At 49.1% G+C, this 26,239-nt stretch overlaps 9 protein-coding genes across 9 annotated transcripts; 3 read left to right on the plus strand and 6 right to left on the minus strand.

The window, feature by feature from the left end:
- Nucleotides 1-443: 443 nt before the first annotated feature.
- Nucleotides 444-2,781, minus strand: EDB91DRAFT_1167059 (acyl-CoA oxidase). The gene is made up of 6 exons (XM_041320038.1): nt 2,224-2,781; nt 1,687-2,173; nt 1,623-1,652; nt 1,493-1,591; nt 853-1,439; nt 444-792 (listed from the first exon to the last, which is right to left on the minus strand). The coding sequence occupies exons 1-5, from the start codon at nt 2,559-2,561 to the stop codon at nt 864-866; spliced, it is 1,530 nt and encodes a 509-aa protein (XP_041171111.1). The 5' UTR covers nt 2,562-2,781; the 3' UTR covers nt 444-792; nt 853-863.
- A 1,611-nt stretch (nt 2,782-4,392) lies between these two features.
- EDB91DRAFT_1265182 (MFS general substrate transporter) lies at nt 4,393-6,786 on the plus strand (the record flags this gene model as incomplete). The annotated part of the gene is made up of 14 exons (XM_041324489.1): nt 4,393-4,577; nt 4,641-4,707; nt 4,760-4,869; nt 4,925-4,972; nt 5,023-5,189; nt 5,237-5,318; nt 5,368-5,517; nt 5,568-5,602; nt 5,653-5,714; nt 5,765-5,843; nt 5,905-6,018; nt 6,075-6,132; nt 6,190-6,313; nt 6,374-6,786. 14 exons carry the CDS (start codon nt 4,393-4,395, stop codon nt 6,452-6,454), a joined length of 1,362 nt encoding a protein of 453 aa, XP_041171112.1. The 3' UTR covers nt 6,455-6,786.
- Nucleotides 6,787-8,998: 2,212 nt separating this feature from the next.
- EDB91DRAFT_1086956 (uncharacterized protein) lies at nt 8,999-10,612 on the plus strand (the record flags this gene model as incomplete). Its single annotated transcript, XM_041316149.1, has 2 exons — nt 8,999-9,304; nt 9,353-10,612. The coding sequence occupies 2 exons, from the start codon at nt 8,999-9,001 to the stop codon at nt 10,610-10,612; spliced, it is 1,566 nt and encodes a 521-aa protein (XP_041171113.1).
- A 149-nt stretch (nt 10,613-10,761) lies between these two features.
- Nucleotides 10,762-12,582, plus strand: EDB91DRAFT_1086957 (uncharacterized protein; the record flags this gene model as incomplete). The annotated part of the gene is made up of 10 exons (XM_041316150.1): nt 10,762-10,860; nt 10,905-11,082; nt 11,295-11,327; nt 11,380-11,652; nt 11,701-11,781; nt 11,844-11,942; nt 12,051-12,101; nt 12,181-12,284; nt 12,341-12,481; nt 12,535-12,582. 10 exons carry the CDS (start codon nt 10,762-10,764, stop codon nt 12,580-12,582), a joined length of 1,107 nt encoding a protein of 368 aa, XP_041171114.1.
- A 294-nt stretch (nt 12,583-12,876) lies between these two features.
- EDB91DRAFT_1254566 (uncharacterized protein) lies at nt 12,877-15,413 on the minus strand (the record flags this gene model as incomplete). The annotated part of the gene is made up of 7 exons (XM_041323839.1): nt 12,877-13,323; nt 14,061-14,777; nt 14,826-14,837; nt 14,887-14,898; nt 14,950-15,088; nt 15,177-15,280; nt 15,336-15,413. The coding sequence occupies 7 exons, from the start codon at nt 15,411-15,413 to the stop codon at nt 12,877-12,879; spliced, it is 1,509 nt and encodes a 502-aa protein (XP_041171115.1).
- A 696-nt stretch (nt 15,414-16,109) lies between these two features.
- Nucleotides 16,110-17,555, minus strand: EDB91DRAFT_1339738 (uncharacterized protein; the record flags this gene model as incomplete). The annotated part of the gene is made up of 4 exons (XM_041325686.1): nt 17,326-17,555; nt 17,082-17,204; nt 16,837-16,991; nt 16,110-16,536 (listed from the first exon to the last, which is right to left on the minus strand). The coding sequence occupies exons 1-4, from the start codon at nt 17,461-17,463 to the stop codon at nt 16,110-16,112; spliced, it is 843 nt and encodes a 280-aa protein (XP_041171116.1). The 5' UTR covers nt 17,464-17,555.
- Nucleotides 17,556-18,131: 576 nt separating this feature from the next.
- Nucleotides 18,132-20,244, minus strand: EDB91DRAFT_80539 (uncharacterized protein). Its single transcript, XM_041328453.1, has one exon. It carries the CDS (start codon nt 19,910-19,912, stop codon nt 18,344-18,346), a length of 1,569 nt encoding a protein of 522 aa, XP_041171117.1. The 5' UTR covers nt 19,913-20,244; the 3' UTR covers nt 18,132-18,343.
- Nucleotides 20,245-20,611: 367 nt separating this feature from the next.
- On the minus strand, nt 20,612-21,798 carry EDB91DRAFT_80485 (uncharacterized protein). The gene is made up of 6 exons (XM_041328451.1): nt 21,474-21,798; nt 21,248-21,421; nt 21,046-21,188; nt 20,856-20,995; nt 20,722-20,807; nt 20,612-20,673 (listed from the first exon to the last, which is right to left on the minus strand). The coding sequence occupies exons 1-5, from the start codon at nt 21,492-21,494 to the stop codon at nt 20,803-20,805; spliced, it is 483 nt and encodes a 160-aa protein (XP_041171118.1). The 5' UTR covers nt 21,495-21,798; the 3' UTR covers nt 20,612-20,673; nt 20,722-20,802.
- A 1,740-nt stretch (nt 21,799-23,538) lies between these two features.
- On the minus strand, nt 23,539-25,155 carry EDB91DRAFT_80558 (uncharacterized protein). The gene is made up of 4 exons (XM_041328456.1): nt 24,965-25,155; nt 24,544-24,916; nt 24,074-24,480; nt 23,539-24,022 (listed from the first exon to the last, which is right to left on the minus strand). Exons 2-4 carry the CDS (start codon nt 24,776-24,778, stop codon nt 23,663-23,665), a joined length of 1,002 nt encoding a protein of 333 aa, XP_041171119.1. The 5' UTR covers nt 24,779-24,916; nt 24,965-25,155; the 3' UTR covers nt 23,539-23,662.
- Nucleotides 25,156-26,239: the final 1,084 nt, after the last annotated feature.

Consider the following 26,239-nt stretch of genomic DNA (forward strand, 5'->3'; position numbering starts at 1 on the left):
ATTCACTCCATTGGCCAAGGTGAGACACTCGGTCCAGGCACACACAAATGTGTGGAGTGAACTGCATGGATATATGCTGGGGCCGATTGCGCCCGCAATTCATCATACCCAGGGTCACACCGAGTGGGGCAGGCATCTATACGTAACACCATAACCTTGCGAACGACATCTATGTAAATATAGATAAAACATAAGGTACTTCCGGGTACTTTCGAGGGTGCGTGCATGTTTGACCGAAACCAAGGCTCGTGCCTGTCGGATCTCGCTAATCATGAGGGTGGTGATCTTCAAAGCGTTTCTGGTATTGATCAGGGCACATCCGGTGCTCAAATAAGTCTGATGATTATCATCAGACCTCAGGCGCAAGTAGATATGGACCACGTGGGGTACACATGAACGGGCCATAGTATCTTCATGCAGACTCGCGGGATGAATGCGTGATGTGCGGGGTCTGATACAGGGCTGACATTGGAAGATAGTTGCTTCTCTGGAATAAAACAGATGCCAAGTAAACAACGTGTAGATAAAACTAATGCAAAGTCAGAGCAACGTGTGTAAGTCGTTAAGAACATACGGTCCTTAAATGTTCGTGGTATATCAGAGTACATCAATTACAACAACATAAAGAAAATAAAAAACTAGATGATACTACACTATGCACGGCCATCACCGATATCCGAGGGAGTGTGAGCTGAGATGAACCTCCGCGAATTGCAAAAATAGCGTATGGACAACTTCCAGAAGGGCCTCAAAGGTTTTCTAAGAACGCTTGTAAAAGAAGAGCGATCTCAACTGCAAGAGAAGGGAACGATGTAAGCTGCGGAGTTTAGAGTGAGAATGATTAACACTCACGATAAAGCAGCCTATAACATGGCCTGTACCTGATCAATAACAGGAATGGCGTTGCCAGTGAAAACGGGCATCGCTTCGTAGTACTCTTTCCACGCCTCGTCAGAGACGATGGGTGCAGAGACATAGTTCTCAATAGCCAAATCGTTGAGGTAAGTGTCGAGATCAGGAAGCGTTGATGTAACAGCCTCATCTTCACGGATACGTTGTAAAATCCGGGTTAAGCCAGCATTCTCCGAATACCATGCTGGATCGCGGCGGATCACGGCACATTCGTACACATCAAGAATCGGCTTCGGAAGACCAGACTTCAAACCGGCAGAATAAGCGAGGGCGTGACCCATGGCCTCAACCGCAAGCTCCGCCTGAGGGAGAATGAGAGAGTTGAATGACTCGCTACGGTGTCCCCCACGCAAACTACCAAGAAGGTTTATGTTCTCCTCCAAGATAGAAGCTGCGTGCTGAGCAAGAAGCGACTCGCTTGCGTCTGGGAGAGGCAGTTTGTAACGCTGGAGGAGGAGCTCGGAGAATAAGCGTATGCACAGAGTGAGAACATCGCCCTCAGCGATGATCACGCCTTTCCCATCGTTCTGAATGAATTTGATAAGTCAATTGAGCGTCATTGAACGGAATGCGTACGAACCTCAATGCGAGCCATATAATTATGCTCAAATGTCCCTTGCGCACCGCATCTTTCAGCGACTTCGGGCACGCAGCGCTGGAAGTGGCGACACGCGGTAGTCTTGAACGGTGACCGCCAAACCGTGTCTAACACGGTGATCGACAGATTTATCAGCGCTCTGCTTGGCTACTAATTGGGAACCAATTGCTCATAACAAGGCCCACAGCGGTCGCGTGGGCAATAGGCCACTGCTGAGTCCTGAATGTGATGATGGGCACGGGATCAGTCCCTTTCCCAACGAGGGATCGATGCATAGAATAGCGACCAGCGATGAACGCAGCTGCCTTGATGGAAGATATCCATGGCGCTGTGACAGCTAGAGTTCCAAGAGGTATGCGCCATACCTCATTCCACCACGCCTCGAGAGGCGAATTTGGCAGGGAATGGTCATAGATATCTGAGGAAACGAGTGCACTGAATGGAACATGGACATGATTGAAACGCGTTATAGAGAAATCGAGAGGGGAAGTTCCAGGACGAGGACCAAGTCTGATGGACTCGACACCTTCGAACATTTCGTGCTCGTTGCAGACGGGCACGATGAAGAATCGTGGGCCACGGTCTTCGCCATCGATTATGAGTCTGGCCATAACCAAGGCAACCTTCGGAATACCGAAGGATGGAGTGGAAGCAGGCATGAACCTATACACAAATCGTTACAGGGCCGCTGACGCTTAGGAAGAGGTACGTACTTGCATGCCTCTTCGCGGGGTGTATTAATAATGAAACCCTCAGGGGTCTTCGTAGCTGTTGTCTCGATGTTGAATGCATCTAAACCGTGACCCCTCTCTGTGAGGAGATAGATGCCAACGGTGTCGAAGCGTAATAAACGGTTGACGAGAGGACGGAGGTCTGGCCGTTTGTGAAGATGTTGGGAAAGTGTTCCGATGGTGAGACCGACGTGTGCAGCCAGTATAGTAAACATGGCAGTATCCAATGACATGATAGGGTCCGTCATCATAGCCCAATATTTTGAAGAACAGAATTGGACATCAGAAGCCGAAAGATCTAGGGTTCGAAGAATATGCATCTGTGACGTGTATTTGAGAATCAAGAGGACAACGTACTGTATGTTTGCATCAGGAGTCTAGCCCGCTGGTAGGATAGAGAGACACGGTCATCAGTGGAGAGAAACTCAACGCGAGTAGTGAAGAGTGGATGATGAGGGAGATGGAGTGCCATGTTTGACGAGGTGACGGACTCGGACGGGGAGGACACAGTGTCAGGAAACTTCGGACTATCTTCGAGGCTTTTTATAGCGTTTGTCGATCATTCATGAGGACAAGTTGGGTGAGTACTAACCAATTCGAAGCGCGACCTATGGACACTGAAAACGTGGACCCAAGTAAACCATTCTGTCAAATGATATCAATATCGTCACAGCCGAACTACCGGATTGAGAATCAGAGGATAACATCGTAGGAAATTAACTTGTGTATGACATGAGGATGAAAGAAAGCCTAAGTGTCAGGTACCAGGGATACACACAGATTTAGTCCATGAGTGTAGAATCTTCCGATAGGAAGCAATTTGGACGATGTTTGGAAATATGGCGTAAGTCCTCAGTAATACAATTATTCGAGGGTAGACGCCAAGCTATAGCCTATGAAAAGAGTGAGTTGCGGCGAGGTTCAAGTGAGAAGAGTACTCACGCACCCTATGGGAATAAACTGAGACCGCCGACAACGACACGTAGTAGCACCGAGTGGACATTGATTTTACCAACTGTTTGACAGGCAATAAATCCACACGAAGCGGGAGAAAACCATCCACTCCAAGGGGTATACAACGAGGAGTGACATATCCTCGTCTTCTATCCCAAGTGAGCATGATGTTCTCTTCTACAACCTTCACCGCCGACTATGGAACCTCGCTTAGTTTTCCCGGTGCACTGAAAGGTTATGGCTATAGTGATCACACCGCTATAGATTTGCCAAGGTACTTGGTGCATACAACTCAGTCTTCTCGCTCAAATTGCAAGTTTTGTGCTAATCTGAAATTGGCTACTAGCCTACGGGTCACATCGCTTATACGCTGTCTTCCCAGTTGTAGGCTCCAACTTCGAGTGTTTCGGGCACACATGGTGCGGCAGATTGAGCCTATCGGCTCTCCTACTTGCGACTGTCAACTATTCCGGGCTGACACTGAGCGACCTTGTTAGGTTAAGTGCAGCTCACACGTGCACGGTGCGCTCTCCGAGATTACACACTCTCGCGCTCTCTCGCGCTGTCCGGTGAATTGAATTATTCGACGTCGGTGCCACCGGCCAGACGCCAAGGTCCTGCTTAAGTATTTAAATATTTATCTTTTGTAACCACGGAGTTGAGCCATAGCCGCATGCGACGTTGAGAGTAGATGTGTTGTGTCCGGTGGTTTCCTTGCCTGAGGATATATTTGCCGCCGAGAGTTGGTCGCGGACTGGATGACGATGACGAAATGATTGGTGAATAATAACGAAATATCTTGCCGTAGAAGGAATAGCGAAGTGTGGACCTTCCTCGAATATATAACTAAGTTAGCGTATACGTACTTACTAGTCAATTGGTGGGTGATCTCGAGCCGATCTCATGCGGCGACAAGACGTGGAGTTGGGAACGAAGCAAAACAAAGATAACGTGGTTCTTAATATATCGGGCTACCGCCTCTCGTTGATCCTTGTGAATCTGAAGATTTCAATAAATTTCCTTCTTGACAATCTATACCCAATGAAATCTAGCGATTCTTTTGATATTGCCTCGTGTCCATCAAGCATGCCCGAAGAGAAGCATTATACGATGTGAACCGACATCCTAAAGAACTCCTCGAGTCCTCATGACCTCCCACCTTAGTTCTTTCATCCCCTCCCGCATCCAGTACTAGTCATGACTGTAACTCCTGAAGGCGGAAGGACCTTGAGCGACAGCAAGTCCAATCTGGCGCTCACAAAGAGCGAGAGCTCTAATGGTGATCCTGAACAACCTGCTTCCGCAGAAAAGTCGCCCCAAACAGCGACTCCACCTTCATTTCCCGAAGGTGGTTTGCAAGCGTGGTTAACAGTTCTTGGCGGGTATGTGCCAAGTTCTATCTCATCCTCAGGCCAGCTTTTCACATGTCGCGTGTGTTTACTCAGCTCTATGATACTTTTTTGCACCTTCGGCGCGGTGCAGTCATTTGGTGTATACCAGGCATACTACACAGTAAGTATTTCCCCCAGCCTACGCGCAGAAATTCACAGCTCACATACCTTAGTCGCATTACCTTCCAGAGTATGTCTCAAGTGACATCAGCTGGATTGGTTCTGTGCAGACCTTCCTACTATTCGCTGGAGGTTTACCTGCCGGAAAGCTCTTCGATGAAGGGTTAGAATATTTGTTCCTCAGTTATCATTTGACACCTAACCATTCCCTCTGGCAGGTACTTCCACCACTGCATAGGAGCAGGGTCGCTCATCTACTTGTTCTCGTAAGTTCTGTTGCACCGCCCTCTAGACGCTCATGTAAATGTAATTTAAGGATATTCATGCTCTCACTTGCAAAACCACACCAATACTATCAAATATTCTTGGCACAAGGCCTTGGAATGGGTATTGGAATGGGTCTTCTCTTCCTTCCGGCAATCTCAGTCACTTCTCACTACTTCCGGCGGCGGCGTGCTGCTGCAATGGGAGTAGTGTTGGCTGGCAAGTCTTTGACTTATTTCACTTACATCGCGCTGACCTCCTTGCAGGCTCGTCACTCGGTGCAGTTATCTACGCCATCATGCTCAACAACCTGTTTAATGGCAGTGCTGGGTTTGCATGGGGCGTGAGGTGTGCATTGCAACATCCCTGCAAATTCAAGGCTAACTTATTATTATAGGGCGGCTGGTTTCATCGATGTTGGACTCCTTGGAACCGCAAATTTGATCATGAAAACTCGTTTACCCAGCCGGAGGGAGCGTCCGAATGCGAAACCAGTTGATCTTAAAGCAATCTTGTCTGACTTTGGTTATTGGTTGTGTATCATTGGGTGTGTATTGTTCAAGATTTCTCAAACCAGCAGCTGATGTCTTCGATCAGTGCCACCTTGGCATTCTGGGGCCTGTTTGTGCCATGTAAGTCATAGGAAGTGTCTTTTGATGCATGGCTCACTGTGCTATTGTAGTCTTCTACCTCCAAGTCTTTTCAGAGACTCATGGACTCTCTAAGACCATCGGTTTTTACGCAGTAGGCTACGTCTAACGATGAGAATGAATGAAGTACTGAGCCCTGTTTAGATCCCGATTATGAACGCCTCTTCATTGTTCGGAAGGACGATCCCGAACTTTTTGGGCGATATCATCGGGCCATTTAATGGTGTGTAATGTCATCTAACTGCGCCACATCGCTATAGACACTAACGACCGGCGGCATGTAGTAATGATCCCATGCACTATCATGTCTGGAGGGTTACTGTTCCTCATGTTCGCGGCCACAAACCTCAGCGGTACCATTGCCTTTGGCATTTTGTACGGTTTCTTCTCTGGTGGCTGTGCGTCACTTTCACTTGATGATGCTCTTGGACGTGAAATGACTTTGTCTCCTCAGTCATATCCCTTATCACTCCCGCTGCTGCATCGTTTTCGAGAGACGTTAATGAAATTGGGCAAGTATTTGTGCTGCTTTTCTGAGAACTTGGCCCTGATGAACTCGCATTATATAGCACTCGGATAGGAGTGACTTCGTTCATCATTTCCTTCGCACTGCTCACAGGTAGTCCCATCGCTGGTGCATTGGTGGATGTCAGCGGCCGTTACGTCTGGTATAGACCACTTGTTTTTGCCTCTGTAAGCCTCTGTCATCTGAGTCCCGTGGTCAAGCCGCTGAAAGTCCATCGTCTCCTTAAGGTCGTCGTACTGGCAGGTGCCGCCTGTCTTATCGCCTCTCGACACTTTTTGTCCAAGCGCAAGAATACCAACAGGCTATGAAAACGATTCCTGCGATATACCAGGAGTTCACTAAACACAATTTAATTGACTTTGACGACCAGACGACTGCCTGTATCATACGCGCTGCCAGAACCGCAGTGGCAACGAAAATTACGACCTCCCCGACTTTTTGCCCATACTTTTTTCACAAGAGCCGTAATCATACGCGCTCAGGAGGGTGATAGAGGGACGTTGTAGGCAGCGTTAACAAATTTGATTATTCGCCATTACATCTCGTCCCTTCATCTTCATGTACAGTTTTGATACGTTGATACTTGTTGATACGCGCCTTCTAGTAATTTTCACGAACTCAGTAATACCGTACCCGCCTACTGGACTGGACCATCGTCGTCGCTACCACCGTACCTCCGCGTGTTATCAGTGACATGGACTACATAATACACAGTATGCCGACAACTCTGTACATAAGTTGTCACTTGTGTGCCCGGCCTGCGAACGCTACGCTGCGCTGCGCCACAACATGCTCACTGGGGATATACGTATGACACACCTGATGCGTGATCGCGATACGGAGGTGGCGAAGCAGATAACAGACGATCAGTATCTTATCATGCAGGGACATAACATCATTTTGAGCGTCCCGCCGGCTCTAGACCCCAAAACATTTATCCCCCCCACGTCAGAGCCTCCGCGGAGAACCGCGTCCCTGAATCAAGGGGTTTGCGTTCAGGGCGCGGGGGTGTGGACGGCATCATAAACTGTCATAGGTCAAGCATTGATGGACCGAAGACCAAATGGCGCCATTCCCTAAACGCGTTCATGCGGTCATCCGGCTGTGGTGTTCGGATATGATCGGAGGAAAACGAGGGTTATTAAGGGTTATCATCGGTAGGGGATATTGTAAAAACCATGATTTTGTATTGCATCAAGGCAGTTGTAGACATGTTCGTGTACTCCATGCAATTGTTAGCGACATAAAACTGAGTGGTTGAACCCGCGCAGTCATGAATCGTTAAGCGAATCCCCGATCCATCTTCGAGTTGTTGAATTAACGACTATGAACCCCAGGTCTCGTGCGAAGCACTTCGGGTTGGCTGGGTCCAGTCGTCCTATACAAATAAATGGGAACCTGCACGTAATCCCGCACTTCCTTTTGACGCGTCAGTCTAACTGAAAACACCTAGCACGTTCGTAGCCACCGATGCAGTGGCAAGAAAGTCGGTCCACGCAGCCGATACACAAGTACGAAGATCTTTATTTGCACTTGCGGCTCCGACGCTGACGTACATTTCGTATTCATCTTCCCCGGTGGAACTCTAAAGTCTGCAAATAAACAAAGATAGTTCAAGGTTAGATTTGGCGATCGACGCACAGCATCACCCGTAGAGCTAGAACACGTTTCCCGACGTAACGAAGCCCCGCCAATGCACAATGACGACTGAGTTAGGTTCGGGTGTCGCCTACGACAACCATTCCTGGTTTTTGGAAGATCGTGTGGGCTTCCGTGATCGGAGTAGAGTAGGGTTCGCGCTACGGCGGTTCATCGGGAAACTCATCTCCTCCCTACGGACAAGTCTGTCTAAAGTCTGTTTTCGGTGATGAAGTTCACTAGGCGATGAATACAAGCTTAAACCTGTAAAGACATAAGGGGATCGTGCACGATAAAATTTACCGAGCATGTTCTTACCGAATAAGTCTCGGTAAAGTTTCGCCATACGTCGACAAAGCAAGGTCGATGTAGGCGTGACAAGCTGAATGACAGGAGCCGAGCAGTCATGTCAGAGAACGAACTCGCCAAGTAAAAAATAACCCATTCATTGGTCTATGCTAAACAAGTTTAGAGACCTGAATAGTCTGACAAGACATGCTCAGCCACCACTCGCAAAGTCAACCTAGAAGTAACATACTGGATGACAGGAGCCGAGCAGTCATATCAGAGAACAAACTCGCCAATTGAAAAATGACCCATTCATTGGCCTATGCTAAACAAGTTTAGAGACCTGAATAGTCTGACAAGACATGCTCAGCCACCACTCGCAAAGTCAACCTAGAAGTAACATACTGGATGGTGGGGGCCGAGCAGTCATATCAGAGTTCAGAGATCTGGATGGTCTAACAGTCGGAGCACACTCAGCCACCACAAATGGCTCCGATGAACGAGGCTTGCGCGTCAAGATATCGGAACATCTTGCACATACACATATCGCTATCTGAGCGCAGTAGCATGTGGCCGCCAGTTTGGCATCGGTGGGTGCCAAGTCCAAATTCTAGATCAGTGTGCGTTTCATCCAAAGGCGGTCCTAGTTGACATTGAGCTTCGTAAGATTCGGTGTATGAAGCAAGCGGTTGATCGTACTAGAAGGATGGTCGTCGGCCCCCAGGCAGATCGACAATTAGTCTTTCTTAGGCAGACAGACGCCATTACGGTGAGCAGCTATGCTGCGATCATAGTACAGCCTGCCGCAGTTACTAGTACTGGGTTTCACAGCGTTGAGGATAGCTTCCCACGCTGAAGCAAACGCAGCTTGTATTGTGACGACGGTCAGGTCTTAGCCAAGTCCTGCTATTTCCTTGCTGTCTTTGATGCCTTCTCAATCAGCACTTTCAGCAGACGAGAAGTCTAAAGTAAAATCTACTTTAGAAAATTCCTCGCAGAAGATACTCACCGCTACCGCTGCGCGTATCTACTTCGCACATCCGCAGCCAAACCGCTGGTCTTATGGCGGTTTGCAAGGCGCACTCGCCTTCATACGAGATGATTCCAAAGGAGCCTTCATACTGAGGCTGGTTGATTTAACGGGGACAAGAGGCGTTATATGGGAACACGAACTATATGAAGCGTTCGAGTATCACCAGGACAGGTCGTTCTTTCATTCATTCGCGGGCGATGTAAGTTTGCATTTGTATTTCAAAGGAAGTTACTGACTTCTACCCAAGAAATGCATGATTGGCTTTGTCTTTGCTGATGAGAAAGATGCGAAAGTCTTCTTCAAGAAAGTAACGAACCGCAAAGCTGATAAAGGTATGGCGGTACAGAAGCTCTGGTTGACCGCCTCTGACCTCCATGCTTCAGTCAAAACTTCCTCCTCAGAGAAGAAGAAATCTGCCAAGGGCGGTAGAATAGACAAATCCATCATTTCAGGTCCAACCGCTGGTTCGTTCGTGCATGTTGCACACATGGGCTATGACGCTGACAAGGGTTTTACGTCCACCAACGTTGACCCATCATGGACCGCCTTTCTGAGCGAGCTGGAGGGTTCAGGCGTTAGTCGCGAGGTCATCGAGTCGAATATGGATTACATTAAAGGCTTTGTCCGTGATGCGCAAAGTGCACCCCCGCCTGCTGCCAAGAAACCGCCGCCGCCCCTACCTGCGCCTAGAAATAGGGGGCACACGCAGCAGGGTAGTGTTGCATCATCAGTTAATGGCGATTCTGCACCTACTTCCCGTGCTCCTCTATCTCCGTCGCGTCCAGTCTCTGTTGCGCCGCATCTACCCCCTGCTGCAGCGTCCCCGTCATCGGGTCCCACCTGGGTTGCTCCACCGCCACCACCACAACCACCACAACGAGGCCCTCCAACTGCTGCTCATACACCCGCGGCCCACTCAGTAAGACCAGGACCACCCCAACCGCCTGTTCGTCCCGCGACTGCTGTCCGTCCACCTCCGCCTCCTGTGCGACCACTAGGCAGTGCTCCTGTACAACTTCGAGGGTGTGTTCTACCACCACCACCACCACCACGACCTCTAGTCAGAACTCCACCACTCCCACCACCTTCATCTGGAGATCCTCCGCCGCCTCCGCCCCCACCACCGCCTCCACCTTCATATGGGGATCCTCCTCCTCCTCCGCCACCGCCACCACCACCACCACCACCACCACCAGGAGTGGCGCCGCCCCCACCCCCGCCCCCGCCACCCTCAAATGGGGAAGGAGGTACATCAGTATTACCCACTTCCCCGCAGCCTGGTCGCGCGGATCTTCTTGCATCCATTCGTGGACAGAATGTGACAAATTTACGGAAGACGGGTGGTCCTCAGTCAACGCCGCCTCCCCCCACCGCGCCTGCTGCAGAAGAATCTGGTGGAGGTGGAGCAGGTGGAAATCTGACTGCCGCATTGGCTGCTGCTTTACTGGAAAGGAACAAGAGGCTAGGTGATAGTGACGAAGAGGAAGAGGACGATGACTGGGACTAATATCACTACTTATTTTCGTTCTCATTCTTACACATCATTCATAATTTAGGATTAACCTTTATGAAACACGGCTAGGAGAAGCACTGTAGGTAAACGAAGCTCCGCAGATCAGTGGAAAGGAGTCTCGAGTTCCTGACCCCTAATCAGATATGACTGTTAACCGGAAAGGTTGGATTCGGTTCGCCCTTGTGATAGGCTGCTTAGTCTTGCTACAGCTAGTACTTGTAACCTGTGCGAAAGTGCCAGCAGTCAGTGACTGTCAAAGCTGTACTTAACATCTGGGGACAGTTAGCCTGATTTGGCACTGGCGATTGCCGATGAATGTGTGATCTTGGCCCAGCCCCAAAGCCGTGCTTTGCTCTCAACGACAATCAACACCTTCATCGTCATTCCCTTTGCCAAATCGCTGCATCATCTTATAGCCAACGAGATTTTCTTTCGAGACTTTCTAGAATATGGCGGATCAAATGGTGAGTCGCGCTGTCACGTGTGGGCATCCGATGGGTATTGATTGGGATCGGCACAGTCTGAAGGTGTGAATACTTTTTTGGTGGGAGGCCAAGGATGTTATTGGTATTGATCTGCTTTGCTCCGCGTGTCCGATTTTTTAGAACAGATATCTGGTGAGAAATTATCGCTAGTGTTGTCGCTGATGATTTCAGCACTCATTTACCCGCCACAGAATTCAAGGAAGCTTTCTCTTTGTTTGACAAAGGTATGACGGGCGTGATCTTATCGATTACCTCATCTGATTCGAAGCGATGTAGATGGCGATGGCACGATCACTACCAAGGAGCTCGGAACTGTGATGCGCTCACTAGGTCAGAATCCGACGGAAGCAGAGCTACAGGATATGATCAACGAGGTCGACGCTGATGGGAACGGTACCATCGATTTCCCGGAGTTCCTTACTATGATGGCGCGCAAAATGCGCGACACCGACAGCGAGGATGAGATCAAAGAGGCATTTAAAGTGTTCGATAAGGACGGCAATGGCTATATCAATGCTGCTGAGCTGAGACATGTCATGACAAACTTGGGTCAGTGGTGATGTTCTGATATCAGTGATGAATTAACGCCATTTCTAGGCGAGAAGTTGACTGATGGTGAGGTCGATGAAATGATTCGTGAAGCAGACGTCGATGGCGACGGCCAGATCAATTACGATGGTTTGTTTCCGCACCTCTCTAGTTTGTACACCCACTGATAAAATTATGTCGCGTCGATCCAGAATTTGTGAAGGTTAGCTTTCATCCATACGATCCCAATTTCATAAATTTGACCCTTCTTCCGGAAGATGATGCTGTCGAAATAAAGTGGAATGTGTACTGTACGATGAACTTTACTTCAACATTCTCTTACTCTTGTCTTTGGACTCGGTCCGCAGAAAGAGTTACATGTTCAATTGTTAATGTAGGATCGCTCTTATCTTGTACAGTGGATCGTCACGTGTGGAATGATGTCATCTATGTGATCATTAGCTCCGCAGGTGCGTATATAGGGGAGCACTTGACCAGCTTTGCCTACACTTCTCTTGTTCTGCTACGACCACTAGCATCACAAACTAGCACCTGTAACCAATGTCTCAACAAACGAAAAACACCAGCACTTCACCCAGTCACCAACAGGGACAGCAGGAGCACCAATTCAACATTACTTCCTCACCCATGCTGTACGTAGTCAGCTTCCGCTTTCTGAGGTGAATTATCTACTGAATTTCTGGCGTAGAAATCTAACGATCCATCAAACTTGGCTGGGGGACCTCGGAGGGATGCGGGTTTAAATAGCAAGCCCGAGTTTCAGGCCTACCACGCTCGCGATCCATATGTGCCTAGGGGAGAAATTATCAATAGCCTCGAAGCCCCATTGGTTCGTTGAGATACATTTTAAACGTCATATCCTTTGCTCATAGCTACCTATAGAGTCGTGAGGAATTACATAGAAGGACAGAGGAGCTAAATAAGAAGTAGAGTTGTACCCAAGGCTGCACATATGTTGTACAAAGAGTATCTGGGAGTCCCGGCATGGTATGGGCATCTATCGATCATGAGTCAAGTAACCGTACGCGAGCGATACTAGTATGTACCACCCGAGCTTAAAGGATATCATCTAAATATCGACGTTCGCAAATGGCAACCGCCCCTCCAAAAATAATGCCCATCCTTGGAATCTGTCCGGCAGAACATCGAAAGGTACACAAGTGTACAAATGTCGGGCAGGCACTCCCATCTCCGTGCACAAAGAGACCGTGTTTCTGTAAAACGCTATGCGGCTGAGAGAAATTCGTCATGCGCGAAGGCAACCTCCCCCAGTCTACGGACGCTGAATGCCTTAAAGAGTAGCTCGTCTTGTATATCACAACCTTCGATCGTGGCAGTGAAATGAAACTCGGCCCTGTCATACTCGCTTGCGGTGAGCTCGACGATGACAGAGACATAAGATGCATGGAGAAATGTGCGTGCACTGCGCAGCGCAAAGGCATCGTGGGGTCCAAAGGATTGTAGGATGAACTCTCTCGCAAGGTCGTAAGTCCCCTGATTGCTCGCAACAACAACCTTCCAGACGGTGCACCAGAGCACCATTGAAGAAGGTTGTCCTTCCATCGCTATGATTTCCTGTAAGATATCTATTGCTTCAGGAAACCTGCCATCGAAAAATGCAATTTCTGCGAGGACCTGAAGTACCTCCTTGCGGGCGGAGACGTCCAGTACCTACACATTGCAGGAACAAGTGCGGGTTCACCTGAACAATGTCCCCCCCATAGTAAAATTTGGCCCGCCAGTGTCAAATCTTGGACTGCAAACCCCGGAAGTGGTCTTCCATGGACTTCACAAATAATTTGTCTGCAGATCATTTGACTGTATATGTCCGGGCATTATCCAAGTAATACCAGATGTCGGCTTTCGTTGATTTGCTGAGATACTTCCAAGAATCAGACCGTTGCAAGGCCTCCAAGACCTGCCGTGATTAAATGAAGCGACCTTGACATCTGTATATGTCTGCAAAGTCGATAACACAGTGTGCCGCGTTGCCGTGGTCACCGGCGGTAAGATAGAGTGGCTCGGCAGCTTTGAAAGCCTTCATTCCTTCTGTGAGCTGAGAAAGAGTGAAATAGAGCCAGCCTAGCTGCTGCAAGCAGTTTGCTTTTAGCGCCCAGGTGGAGGGGTATATCTGCGATGTTGAAAATAGCTGGAGCAAGGGTAATTGCGCGAGGTAGATACAACTTCAAGCACCTCGAAAACTGCCAGAAAATGCGGTATGTCTCCTCCGTGCCACATGGGACGCGTGCATGGTTGAAAGCAACTACATGCTCAATGTTTAGGTGATCCGAGATGACGATATCAGCATGATTATCTCGTGCTTTTGAACACTGCCGAACTGTGTGATAGTAGATGGCGCGTATCTCTTGCAAACAACTGGAATCAGGTGACTCTAAAGAATCTCGCACAAAATGTTGAATGGGCGCGAGCATCTTTATGAAGTTGTGTTGACGATAAATGAGAGATTGCATGCATAGAACGTTGCATATAGCGTCAACTTGCGGGAGCGATAGCAACAAATTGCTAGCCAGGGACTCGTCGAGACCCTGGGCAAGAAAGCGATGACACCCAAAGCGTGACGAACATCCTCTCCGAGTTTCTGGACCGGGGTCCGACGGCGAGTTGAGCGACAGCTGCATAGTGTATGTCAAATTTTGCAGCTTTCCCTCGCCGTGGTCTAGTACCGCGCTATGTCGACCCTTCCATCTCTCCAGGAGCATGGCTGGAGACGAGCCATTTTTCTGCGCAGCGTTGGCGAGTAGATTGATGGAAATAGGGTGAAATCCCAACTCCTCAAGCAGGTTTGAGATTTCTCCCTCCGCATTGCTACGACTGGCGGGGCGGTAAATCCGAAAGAATGCCTTTAGAGCAGAGTTCAAATCCAATGGTGGAATATCCTTGGTTATCCACTGTATATTGGGTGCATTCCTTCCACTACGCGACGTGAGAATCAGAATGACGCTGGGGATGTCTGCAATTTCAGAAATAGCTGGTGGTATTTCCCTCAGCGCCGAGGGCGCATCGGCCTCTTCGAAGGTCTCAGCATTATCAAGGATGACGAGGGCGCTAGCCGAACACAACCATAAAGCACGGAAGGACGCGGTGGGGGCACAGCTGGGAGATACCTAACTGAATTTAGAGGACACGCATCGCCCGCCGAAATGACAACTTACCTTTGGACATTCCTATTGAAATTTCTGAGGTCCGTGTGTTCATTTCAATCCTCATGCCAACGAGCATTTCAGCCTTATGACGGCATTCAGCAGCGGAATTTCTGAAAGAGTTCTAGAAACATACATTGAACAATGGGATAACGCGATCTAAATCCTTCTCCCATCTAGTAATCCAGTCGTGATCACTCGTGACGGATAAGAGCCTTTGCCAAAATCCTTGCTCCTTCTTTGAGGCTACTTCACTATAGATACGGTTTACTGATCTGTAGGATGTCGTCAGTTTTCAGTGATGGTGGAATTAGTTCGGTTCACTTGTTAAGATACGTTAAAGCATGCCCCAAGGAGCCTCACAGATCGTCGTCAGTAGCATCCTTTGTTGCTCTTTCAAGGATTTGCGTAATATTATTGCACTGGTCGACCGTTGCCTGTAAATTGGACTGGTTCTTGATTACTGACTATACGGACCTGAGGATTCTTCGCGGAAAACTTCCAAGGGTTAGGTCAACGCACCTGCGTAATAATCAGGTTGTTTGCAACCGTTCCAAGGATGCCTTTCGCCAGGTCGATAGATACGAGGTCTCTCGTCATGTTGATGACCGTTATAGTAGCGCCCAGCAGTTGACCCACACTGTTGTCCTACAACTCCTTGGTTTCGGAAGAGGGTTGTTTAGTAATCGGGCCGTTCTATGTTAGATTGAATATACGACGTGGCAACTCAATATGTGCCTGCTTGCCTTTGGCTTTTTGAATAGCATCACCTGGGTGGTGGATTTAGATTCCAGCGGGGTGGGGGGTTTTTTTCTGAGAGAGAAGGCACCGAGTCTGGCCCCAAGCTGACGGCATGGCGCGGATCCCTAAGCCACAAACTTATAGAGCGCCAACTCACCAGGAAGGAATGCATTTACACAGACCCGTTTAGGCGGGTACCCCGTCCGACTGTAATGCCCACTAAAACTCCCTGGTGGTCGTTACAGGAATCGAACCTGCAACCCCCTGGCTTGAGGTCGGCGACACTAGTTCCAGGAGCTTGGAGGCATATCCACATTATGACTAGCGATTCTTCTCCTCGCCCCTCCAGTGAGTTTCAGTCATTAAATGAGCACCTCCGCCTTTACTCGCATGGAGGGTGAGAAAATGCATGTATAACATGCCAGCATCTATCATATTCAGAAAGTTGACGCTTTTAATTTTCAAGGAGCTCGACGCAGATTTGGGAGTGTTAAGTCGTTCATGAAGTGGTCAACAGGGTTGCCCAATAAGTCAGGCTTATTATATACTGGGTGATCAAGCACCGTGATTCACTCTTCTCCTACCGTCACTCCTACACCAAATTTGAAAACCCTCGGCTCGTGCTGCTGAAAATATTGGTTGTGGCACACTCGTACAAAGGCTAGGCTTTCTCCCTCGGGACACCTTTCCCCTTGCATCTCTCCAAGTCATAACAGTAAGTCCTCCCCCTTGCTCGCCTGGGCACAAGGCAGCACCAAAGAGCTTTTCAGTGGACGTCATGTCCTGAAGGCTGACAACAACATGCTCAGCTACGAGCCGGCTTGCCGTGAATCGCCCTGGAGGACGAAATCGCAATAATACAGCATAGAGCTGTCGAGTCTCAAATAGAGGTGCGAGGAAAGGAGCGGAAGATTGGACAGGGAAACGTGAAGGAGTGTCAGAATCCAGTTGTCCGAGAGCAAATGCTACATGAAGTTGCTCACTGGAATCAGACGGATTACTCAGCGATCTAAACGTTGATAAAGTCTTGTCTCCCTTCCTTCATCTGAGTCTATAGTGTTGCAGCGAAAGGTCTCCGATGTATCACTGTGGTAAAACGTCGGAGTTGTGCCGACTGGCGCGTTTCTCGTAATTCGTCGACACGTGACCAGAAGTCAATTTCTCCTCATCGAGTACGAACACGACTTACCACTTCAGCTTTATGCAGGGAATTAATAAAAGTATGATTCAAAGAGGCATTCATTGTGCGCTCTCAACGATAAGTTTCACCCAATGCATTTACATAATTGCCATCACCAGCAGCTCCCTGAGAGCTCCGCCTCTGCCAGTACTTGATTCCGGCGCCCTAGCACTCTCCCTTCCTGTCGCCCGTACACCAAAGAAAACCTTGCCACCCTCCTGGCTTGCGCTGCTGAATTGGTCGTGGCTACATTTGGCCTGTCGCACAAAGCTAGGCTTTCTCGCTCAGGATACCTATCTCCTTGCAGCTCCTCCAAAGTCATAACATTAAGTCCCCCTTCTGCTTACCTGCGTAGAATGGGTGACCGGAATGCTTTTGGTAGATACCATGTCCGGAGTCCTGACGACAGCATGCCCAGCTCGGCTTGTCACGAACCGCCTTTGAGGACGAGCTCTCAACAAAGAGCATACCTGGATCGAGCCGTCGAGTGTCAAATGGAGGTGCGGGGGAAAGGGGCGGATTATTGGAGGTTATTTCTGGAATCCAGTGCATTAAGCAGGTGCGATATGTAATAAAAGTGCTGCTGCTCACCAGGAACAACTCAGACAGGCCAATCATACGCAAATTTACAGAGACGATACTTGATCGGATTATAATACGCCGCTCGAGCAGTTCACAACGCTGACCGATCACCTGAATGCCCTCGCACGCCGGACTCTGGGCTCCCATTTCTTTCAACTGAATATTTTACATAAGTCCGGCGCTTGCTGCTACTGAGGAGTTAAACGATCCTATAGCACTACGAGATATCGTACCTGAATATTTATCCAAGCTCGAGAAGGAGCTTGTACAGCTTGGATGGTCTAGATTCATACCACGAACCGCAGGCTTATAGGCTCGAAGCGACTAAATCAACTTGATGGAGTCCCCGCCTGGATCAACTTGTTTGGTTTAGAACTAGGTATCGACCCTCCCGCACCCAATAACACACCATCAGCTACTACGTCGTCTTCACCGCTCGCCATCCCAACGTATCCCCTTCTACAATCTTCAACACCCCGGTAGCACCTGACTCAGGCAGATGCCTTCGCATCCTCAACCATCGCACCGTTAACTCCTACCCTTCATCGCTCAGGAAATCGGATTGCCATATTCTTCTCTTGAAGACCATGAGCTGAATCACTTTTCTGCGATTGCTAATGGTGGATTTCTTTTACCTTTTCGTGAACTTTCAATCTGAGGATATGTCACGGACGATAGCATGAGTGCGCCCGTCTAAAAGACTTGTGAAGAGAAACTCGAGCGATCGGACTAGCAGGGGACGAGATCTGCCTCAATGCCTAGCTATCCCACTATTCAGCCCACACATCAGTAGTTCCGTTCATTTCTCTCTTCTATGTCTCGAGTGGGGACCCCCAGGCGAGGGGCGGAGTAGCAGCCGCATAGCACCGTAGCTTAGTAGTCGGCCACCTTCTCGTAGCGTAGCTCTTCACCGGCACGCTGTCAGGTTTAGCCCACTCCACTGCCTTCTATCACGAATATATAATCCTAATGAAACAACATAAGTAATTGTGCGAGATACAACCTCGAGAGGCTTTTTGTACATGATTTACATAATGTTCGTAAATGGTGACTGCCCCTCCAAAAACAATGCCCACCCTTCAAATCTTTCCGGCAGAGCAGAAAACGGGAAACAAGTGTAAAACTTTTTGGGAGGTAATCCCATCTCGGCACACAAAGACCGTGTTTTTGCGAAGTGTTCTGCAGCTAAAGCAAAATTGCCACGCGCAAAAGCAATCTCCCCCAGTCCACGGACGCTGAACCCCTTATAAAGCAGGTGGTCTTGCATATCGCAACCTTCGATCGTGGCGGCGAATTTAGACTCGGCGATGTCATACTCGCCTGCGGTGAGCTCGATGTGTGCAGAGTCATAAGAAATGCGGAGGAATGTAAGTGCATTGTGCAGCTCGAAGAATTTGAATGGTCCCGAGGCTTTGCGGATGAAATCTCTCGCAAGGTCATAATTCCCCTGCTTGCTTGCAACAACACCTTTCCAGGTGCCATACCAAAGGACAGATTCTGGATCTCGTCCTTCCAAGTCGGACTCTTGTATGATCTTCTGAAGGTTATCCATTGCTTCGGACAGCCTGCCTTCGAACAATGCAGCTTCTGCGAGTACATGACGCGCGGCTTTGCAATCTTCGAGATGTGTGCATTGCAGAAGGACATTTTCTAAGTGCATCTTGGCCTGGACAATGTCTCCTCCATAATATAATTTAGCAGCCCAGTGCCAAACCTTGGACTGCAAACCGCAGTTATGATCTTCCAGGGACTTCACAAATAATTCGTCCGCAGACGCTGTGAATGTGTACATCCGGGCTTTATCCAAGATATACCAGGCTTCGGCTCTCGATGATTCGCTGAGATGCTCCCACGAGTCGGAGCGTTGGAAGTCCTCCAAGACCTGCTGGGATTGAATGAAGCGGCCTTGAGTTCTGTATATGTCTGCACAGCTCGTAACACAGTGTGCCGCGTTTTCGTGCTCGCCGGCAGTGAGATAAAGTGCCTCGGCAGCTTTGAAGGCCTTCATCATTTCTGTGAGCTGAGAAAGCAGGCCGTAAAGCGTGCCGAGATACCACAAGCAGCATGCTTTCTGCGTCCACGTGGAGGGGCTCTCTGCAATGTTGAAAATAGCTGGGGTAAGGGTAGTGGGGCGAGGTAGATGTAATTGTAAGAACCACAAAAACTGCGAGCAAGCATTATAAGTGTCTCCCGTGCCATCTGAGATGTGGGCGAGGTCGAAAGAAACCACATGCTCAATGTTGAGGTGATCCGAGATAACAATATCAGCATAGTTATCGCGTTGTCTTGAACACTGCTCGATAGTGTGATAGTAGAAGGCGCGTATCTCTTGCAAAGAAATGGGATCAGGTGGTGGCAACGAATCTTGCACATAATATCGAATGGGCGCGAGCATCTTGATAAAGCTGTCTTGACGATAAACGAGAGATTGCCTGCATAGGACATCACATATAGTATCGGCTTGCGGGAGCGACGGCAACAAATCGCTAGCCAGGTCGTCGTGGAGACCCTGGGGTAAGAAGGCGATGATAGCCAAAACACGACGGGCATCCTCTCCAAGTTTCTGGATTGATGGCGAGCTGAGTGAGAGATGCATAGTGTATGACAAGCTTTGCAACTTTCCCTCGCCAGTGATCAAGTACTACGCTGTGCAGATTGCTCCATCTCTTCAGCAGCATGGGTGGAGACCAGCCGTTTTCCTGCGCAGCGTTTGCGAGTATCTGGATGGAAAGAGGGTGAAATTCCAATTCCTCAAGTAGGTTTGTGATTTCTCCCTCCGCATTGCTACGGTTGACTGGGCGGTAAATTCGAAAGAACGCCTCCTGAGCCGAGCTCGAATCCAATGGCGGAATATCCTTTGTGATCCATTCTACATCGGGTGCATTCCTTCTGCTACGTGACGTGAGGATAAGAATGACACCGGGGACAGCTGCAATATTAGCAATGGCTGGTGGTATTTCTCCAAGTGCTGACAATGCACTGGCCTCCTCGAAGGTCTCAGCATTATCAAGAACAACGAGGGCGCTAGCGGAGCTAAGAAAGGAGGATATCTGGCGCACAGGATCAGCGCCACCAAGCTCTATGCCAAGGGCTCCCGCAAAACGAGTCGTGAAAGCTTCAAATGTAATGGTCAAAGGATCCAGGCCATCGTAGGTCACGAAGAAGCGCCTATCCATGAATTTCTCCATGACAAGTGTCTCGTTGAGGATAGCTTTGGCAAGAGAACTTTTTCCCATGCCTCCTGGACCGAACAACGCAATATGCTCATTGTTGACGACGAGATTCGTCAACTCTGCTACGAGATCCTGACGGCCATAAAACATGGAAGGACGCGGTGGGGGAACAGGTGGGAGATACCTGATCGCAATTAGAGGACACACATCGCCCACAAAAATGATAACTTACTTCATGATATTTGGGACATTAATGTTTCTCTCGAGTCCCAAAGACAGTTTCTGCATTCTAATCGCGATGCCAGCGATCGCTTCAGTCTTTAGATGTTATTCAGCAGCAATTAAGCACGAGTTCCAGAGACGCACATTGAAGAGTAGGAGCACGCGATCTAGATCTTTCTCCCATCCCAGCAATTTGGTCGCGATCAATCGTGACGGAGAATAACCTCTGCCAAAATCCTTCCTCCTTCTTTGAGGCTACTTCGCTATTGATCCGATTTACTGTTCTGCATGGTGCCATCAGTTTCCAGGCAACAGCTATATTCGTTTAACTCACTTGTTAAGCTGGGATAAGGCATGCCCCAAGTACCCTCGCAGATCGTTGTCAGTAGCATCCTTGGTTGTTCTTTCAAGAATTTCCCTGATCGTCTGGCACTTGTAGACTATCGCCAGGAAATCGGACTTGTTCTTGATCACGGACTATACAGACGGTCCTGAGGATCCTTCACGAAAAAAATCCGAGGGTTATGCCAACGCACCTGCGCAATAGTCAGGATATTTGCAACAGCTCCGAGGATACCTTTCGCCAAGTCGATGGGTACGAGGTCTTTCGTAGCGTTGATGGCCGATATAGCGGCACCTAGCAATTGAATCACATCGTCGTCCTGCGACTCCTTGGTTTCAGAAGAGTGTTGCTTGGCATTTGGTTCATTCTATGTTAAATTAAGATACGGCGGTGACACTTAGATATATCTGCTTTCTTGCCTTTGGTATTTTGGATCGCATCTCCTGGGTTCGTGTATTAGTGGAAGGTGGTGGGAGTGGGTTAAATAAACGCCTCTAGAGTCTGCAAGTCATTCGCCCTAGGGTGAGAAACTGCGCAGCACAAATGCAATGCAGCGTCTACCATTAGTGCGGCTGGAGGCAGAACTTGACATTTTTGGTTCATTCCGGTGGTTGTGGCGGAATCGCCACTTCTGCCACCTGATGGAATTCCAGAGTGTTGAATTTGAGCTACGAGTATAACATAGACGAAGATATCACAATTGAATAAGAAATCTGCCCAGTGATTTCAATGTCAATGTTCATCGCTCAGAATAATGGTAACATACCGCAGAAGCTTGTTGTTTGCACGAGAAGTCTGTTCCTTCGTTAGGAGGTAATCCACAAATCTGTCAAATGTGTCCTTCTGGCGTTTGATCAATGATGGCCTTGACCGCCGGTCCTAAACCACCTTCTGCGGCAGAAGAGGTGCTGATGCCAGCATTAATACCAGCCACGACTTTCCCACCGGCTTTCCTATTAGTCTCCCCTAGCCAGACCATATAGAAGGAAGACAGTCGTTTCTTCTTGATTATGTGCCTTTTCCATCAGAAGCGCGTGCGCTTACTTTCGCACTAAGATTATTGCCCCGTCCTTGGATTTGAGGGGGATTATCAGGCAGTGTATACACGACCAAAAATATCACCTGGACTTACAATTAGATACTTTGTCTCGTTATACAAAATTGAATTTGATACCTGCAGATATGGAGCGTCCACTCATGATGATGATACGTGGCTACCGAAAAGAAAACACTGGTTCATGTTGGTATCGAACTTCGAAGTAGCAATCCAGAATTCTTTCTCTGCGATTCCCCGCAATCTGACATTTTGCCAAATTCTGCCAGCGACATTCTGCCATCTGCCAATTCATGCTAAACCGGTTGAGAATTACATCAAGGCAAACCGGGATCTGATGAAGTAGAGGCGTGCTACAGTCATCACATCATGCGATGCCACCAATATGTGCCCTACTCGTTTTGTCCCTGGAGGACGAACTCTCAACAATACCGCATACCTTGATCGAGTCTCAAATCAGTAGAGCTGCGAAGGAAATCAGCCGAAGCTCGGATAAGAAAATGCGAAGAGTGGAACTTATTCGAGAGCATTGGACTCTGGGATTCCATTTCTTCCAGCCTAATATCTTAACTTACCGCTGCTGAGGGCGTAGACGCCCTACGTCGACCTGCAAGATGTCATGCCTAAATATTTCTCTAAGATTGAAGATGAGCCTGTATGGGGAAAAGGCGGAGCGGTGAGACAGCCTTCAGATCTATGCCATTAACGGTAGGCTGATAGTCGAAGAGACTAGATTAACTGGGTGAACTTTTCACCCAGATACACTGGCTTCACTCAGAACAAGTACCCGACGTTACGCTATCGGCTGGCCCTTCGCCTGCAACACTCGCCGGTAACAATTGTCTCAACTCGAGCATAGATCCATTCGTGTCCTCGACCGTTGGTTCATCCACTCCTACTCCTTCATCTCTCCAAAAATGTGGATACCGATATACTTTTCTGTCGTCATTTCCCGCACTCACCTTTCAGAGGTCCCAAATCGATGTGAATACCTCGCGTCGCTTGGACAATCGACTCGACTACTCACTGCAAGGCTCGTGCCTGGAACAACTCCTAGATTCTTGCGTATCGAACCAAAGCAGGATACCTGGGCCAGAAGACTTCATGCAGAACTGAACCAGCTCATGAGGGGGCGGTGTGAAATGCAGATCCAAGTCATGAATGACCAACTGGAAGCACTTTGGCGACATATAGATATGAGGCATGGATCTCGTATCAATCCTGTGTGCAGAAAAAAGTACGTCTTGTCATTCAATTGCAATACCAAGATATCGCTCCACCGATATCCTACACTACGAGTCGTCTTACTAGATATCACTTACCAATATCACTTGAATTTGTCAGTGATCTCTTTCCCCGGCGCTTTCCCAGTCCCTTCCTGTCGCTTATACAATGCCAGCTTGCCGTCCTTCCCCACCAAACTCAAGCCCACCCCCACGTCTTCCTTTTTCACAGCATCCAAGATATCCTGAAGCACGAGTTTCAAATTCGCAACCCCCTGTTCAGCACGGCGGGCATGAGGTTTCATGCTCTCCGCGCCAAGCTCTACCTTCTCTAGGGTGTTAAGTTGCCGCGTTCGTGCTTCGCGATATACAAGAATGCTGTCTGAGAAAGATAGAGCTGTGGATATACTTCTTCCCAGTCCAGCTCGCGGTGTGCCGCCCGCGTCTTGAGCTCGATGAGAGAGGCTTGCGGGACGATTGTGCGTGGCGTCGTGTGGGTGATGGAGACGCCACGGACGGTTGGCGTTTGAGGCTTCTTAGTGGCCAGGCCGGTGGAGGTGGAGGCAGGAGCTCCACCGATGCCCAGGCCTGAGAAGGCTTCTAAGAGGTCGTCTTCGTTGTTCGTGTCGTTGGTGGCAGATGTGCAGGCCTCGATCATGAAACGAAGGAGAATCTTCAGCCCACCCATATCCTATCAAAAATCTTGAGATGAGTGACTCGGCGGAGAATGCAAGTGTCTTACGATAGAAATCATCCGATGATGTCCAGTAGCTCTCTCGCAGCCACGAGTGACTCTCGTGGCTGCTTTCTCGTACTCGTGTCCAAACCCCCTGAAGCCTTGAACAGTCTCCGCGTTCTTGGATTCAAGGCGTGTGAACAAGCACGTCGAGCCGGCCAAATCGACATCGATGCGGAAATCATTCTCATCCGATGAGCCACTGGCCCAGCGGAGGAGCTTGCGAAGGTTGTTGCGGTCGGTGATGAAGTCGAATTGCTTGTAGTCGAAGCTAGGATGCATATCGTCGATGGCTGCGAATATGGGGATGAGGGGAGACACTTTGCGCATGTAGAATGCATTTTGGTCCACAAAGACTGTTCCAGAGTCAGCTGGGACGCGACGGGGCCCGGAGAACCAAACTCTAGGGGAGCCTATACGACATCAACAGGACACTGATTAACATGATCTTACTATGATATGAAGGATTTACTCACCAGGGACAGCGATGGTTGGCTCCCCAGCCTCGATCCATGAGTATGAAGCGATGGGCTTGACGTTTGTGATGTCGACAGGGCTAAGGGAACTTTTGCTCCGTTTAAACTTGGTGACCTCGTCTGCAAGGTCTTTGAGGATGAAGGAAGTGTCAGGTTGCGAGGATTCTGTTACTTTGGGAGGGCGAAAGGGATACGCCTGACGCGTACCAGCTGGTGCGTTCCGCGGGGTGGACATTGTGAATGGTAGGAACGAGAGTTGTGAGGTGGGAGAAAGCAAGGAAGAGCGCGCTATATAAGACTCGAGGGTGTCTTCGGAACAGCTGAGACTCCAAAGTCCGATAAAGGGGTGCGACGATCCTTTGCGCCCACCGTACTAAGCCCATATGATCCAGCAGAGAACCACTGACCTAAGAGTACTTACATGTAGACCGAGCTCTGTTATGGGCGTGATACAACGCTGTCAGCCGCGTCGTGAAGAGAATCAAGATGGCAGCGAACTAAGGATAGAGCCGAGCAAGATCCCATTTGGACGACACGAATACCGATTGCCAGGTTCACTGGCGGCTGACCTCAGCCAAGCCTCAGGCCGCGCCTCGTTCTTCTCACTACCCCAATGCCGTCTTCGACCTCAAGGCATGGTGCGCAGGCGAGCTACATATCCTCTGAGATCACCTACTACTTACCTTCCCCCAGATAGTACGCAGGTGGCCTCCGAGCACCCCCTTCCTCGCCTTGACAAACAATCAAGTCCAACGACTACGCCTTAGACTTGCAGAAGAGGGCTAGTACTAGACAGCGGTCTGGCGGTTGTTTGGATCTAAGGCTTTTGCCAAACAACTACCACTTCCGACTAATGACAAACATCCTGTCGTCCACAGCTTGTTCACGGATGCAAATATTTAATGGATGTTGACATGTTATGACAGGTCATATCAGAGAAACTAAATAGCAGGAGTTCGTGGCGACTCCCCACTCGTTGTACTCCTGATGCTACATTCCTCATTACCTCGGTCACCGCAACCGATCTTGTTTGTTACAAGACTTGGACCTCCACGCTGTATCGAACATGCCAGCAACATGCTACGTACATACCGTTTCCAATGGACGTACAGAAAACCCCCTTCTTGCCCCACCATTCCCATTTCTGATGAGAGTGCCAGTTGATCGGTCACGTAAGTTGCTGGCATCTTCCATGCAGGCTGTCGTTGACCTAAGACCCATAACGGAACGATTGTTCAATAGGACCGTCCATAAATGTGCCCCCCTCACGAGTCACGAGTCACGACCCCACCTCGCGCGATGACTGGGGATATGATTGTGACTTTGTCTGATGGCACAAAACACGTGAACGGGGTGATGCAGTCGGACTAGAGTCTTTCGATCTTGAACAATTGTTCAAGTTGCGTGATCGGGTCTTTGGTTGATTGACAGCCTGCATGGAAGGTGTCATCCAAGACTATTCTGGAACTGTCCGGCTTGCACCCTTGTTTTAAATGGGGGTGGCGGGGTAAGAAGGGATTGTTCTCTACGTCATGTAGCGGTCACGTGCGAGCCACCTTATAGCATGGGTGTCGAGATCTTGGAATGTACGAGAACTATGGACCCGAGAAACGATTAGGTCAATAACGAACATGCCCCTAATGTGTTAGGCAGGTGCGATGTTTACTTAGTCTTACAGTAATGGAAGCATATGACA

Source organism: Suillus paluster, assembly GCF_016628075.1.
Source record: "Suillus paluster strain FC165 chromosome Unknown EDB91scaffold_111, whole genome shotgun sequence".
NCBI lineage: Eukaryota > Fungi > Basidiomycota > Agaricomycetes > Boletales > Suillaceae > Suillus > Suillus paluster.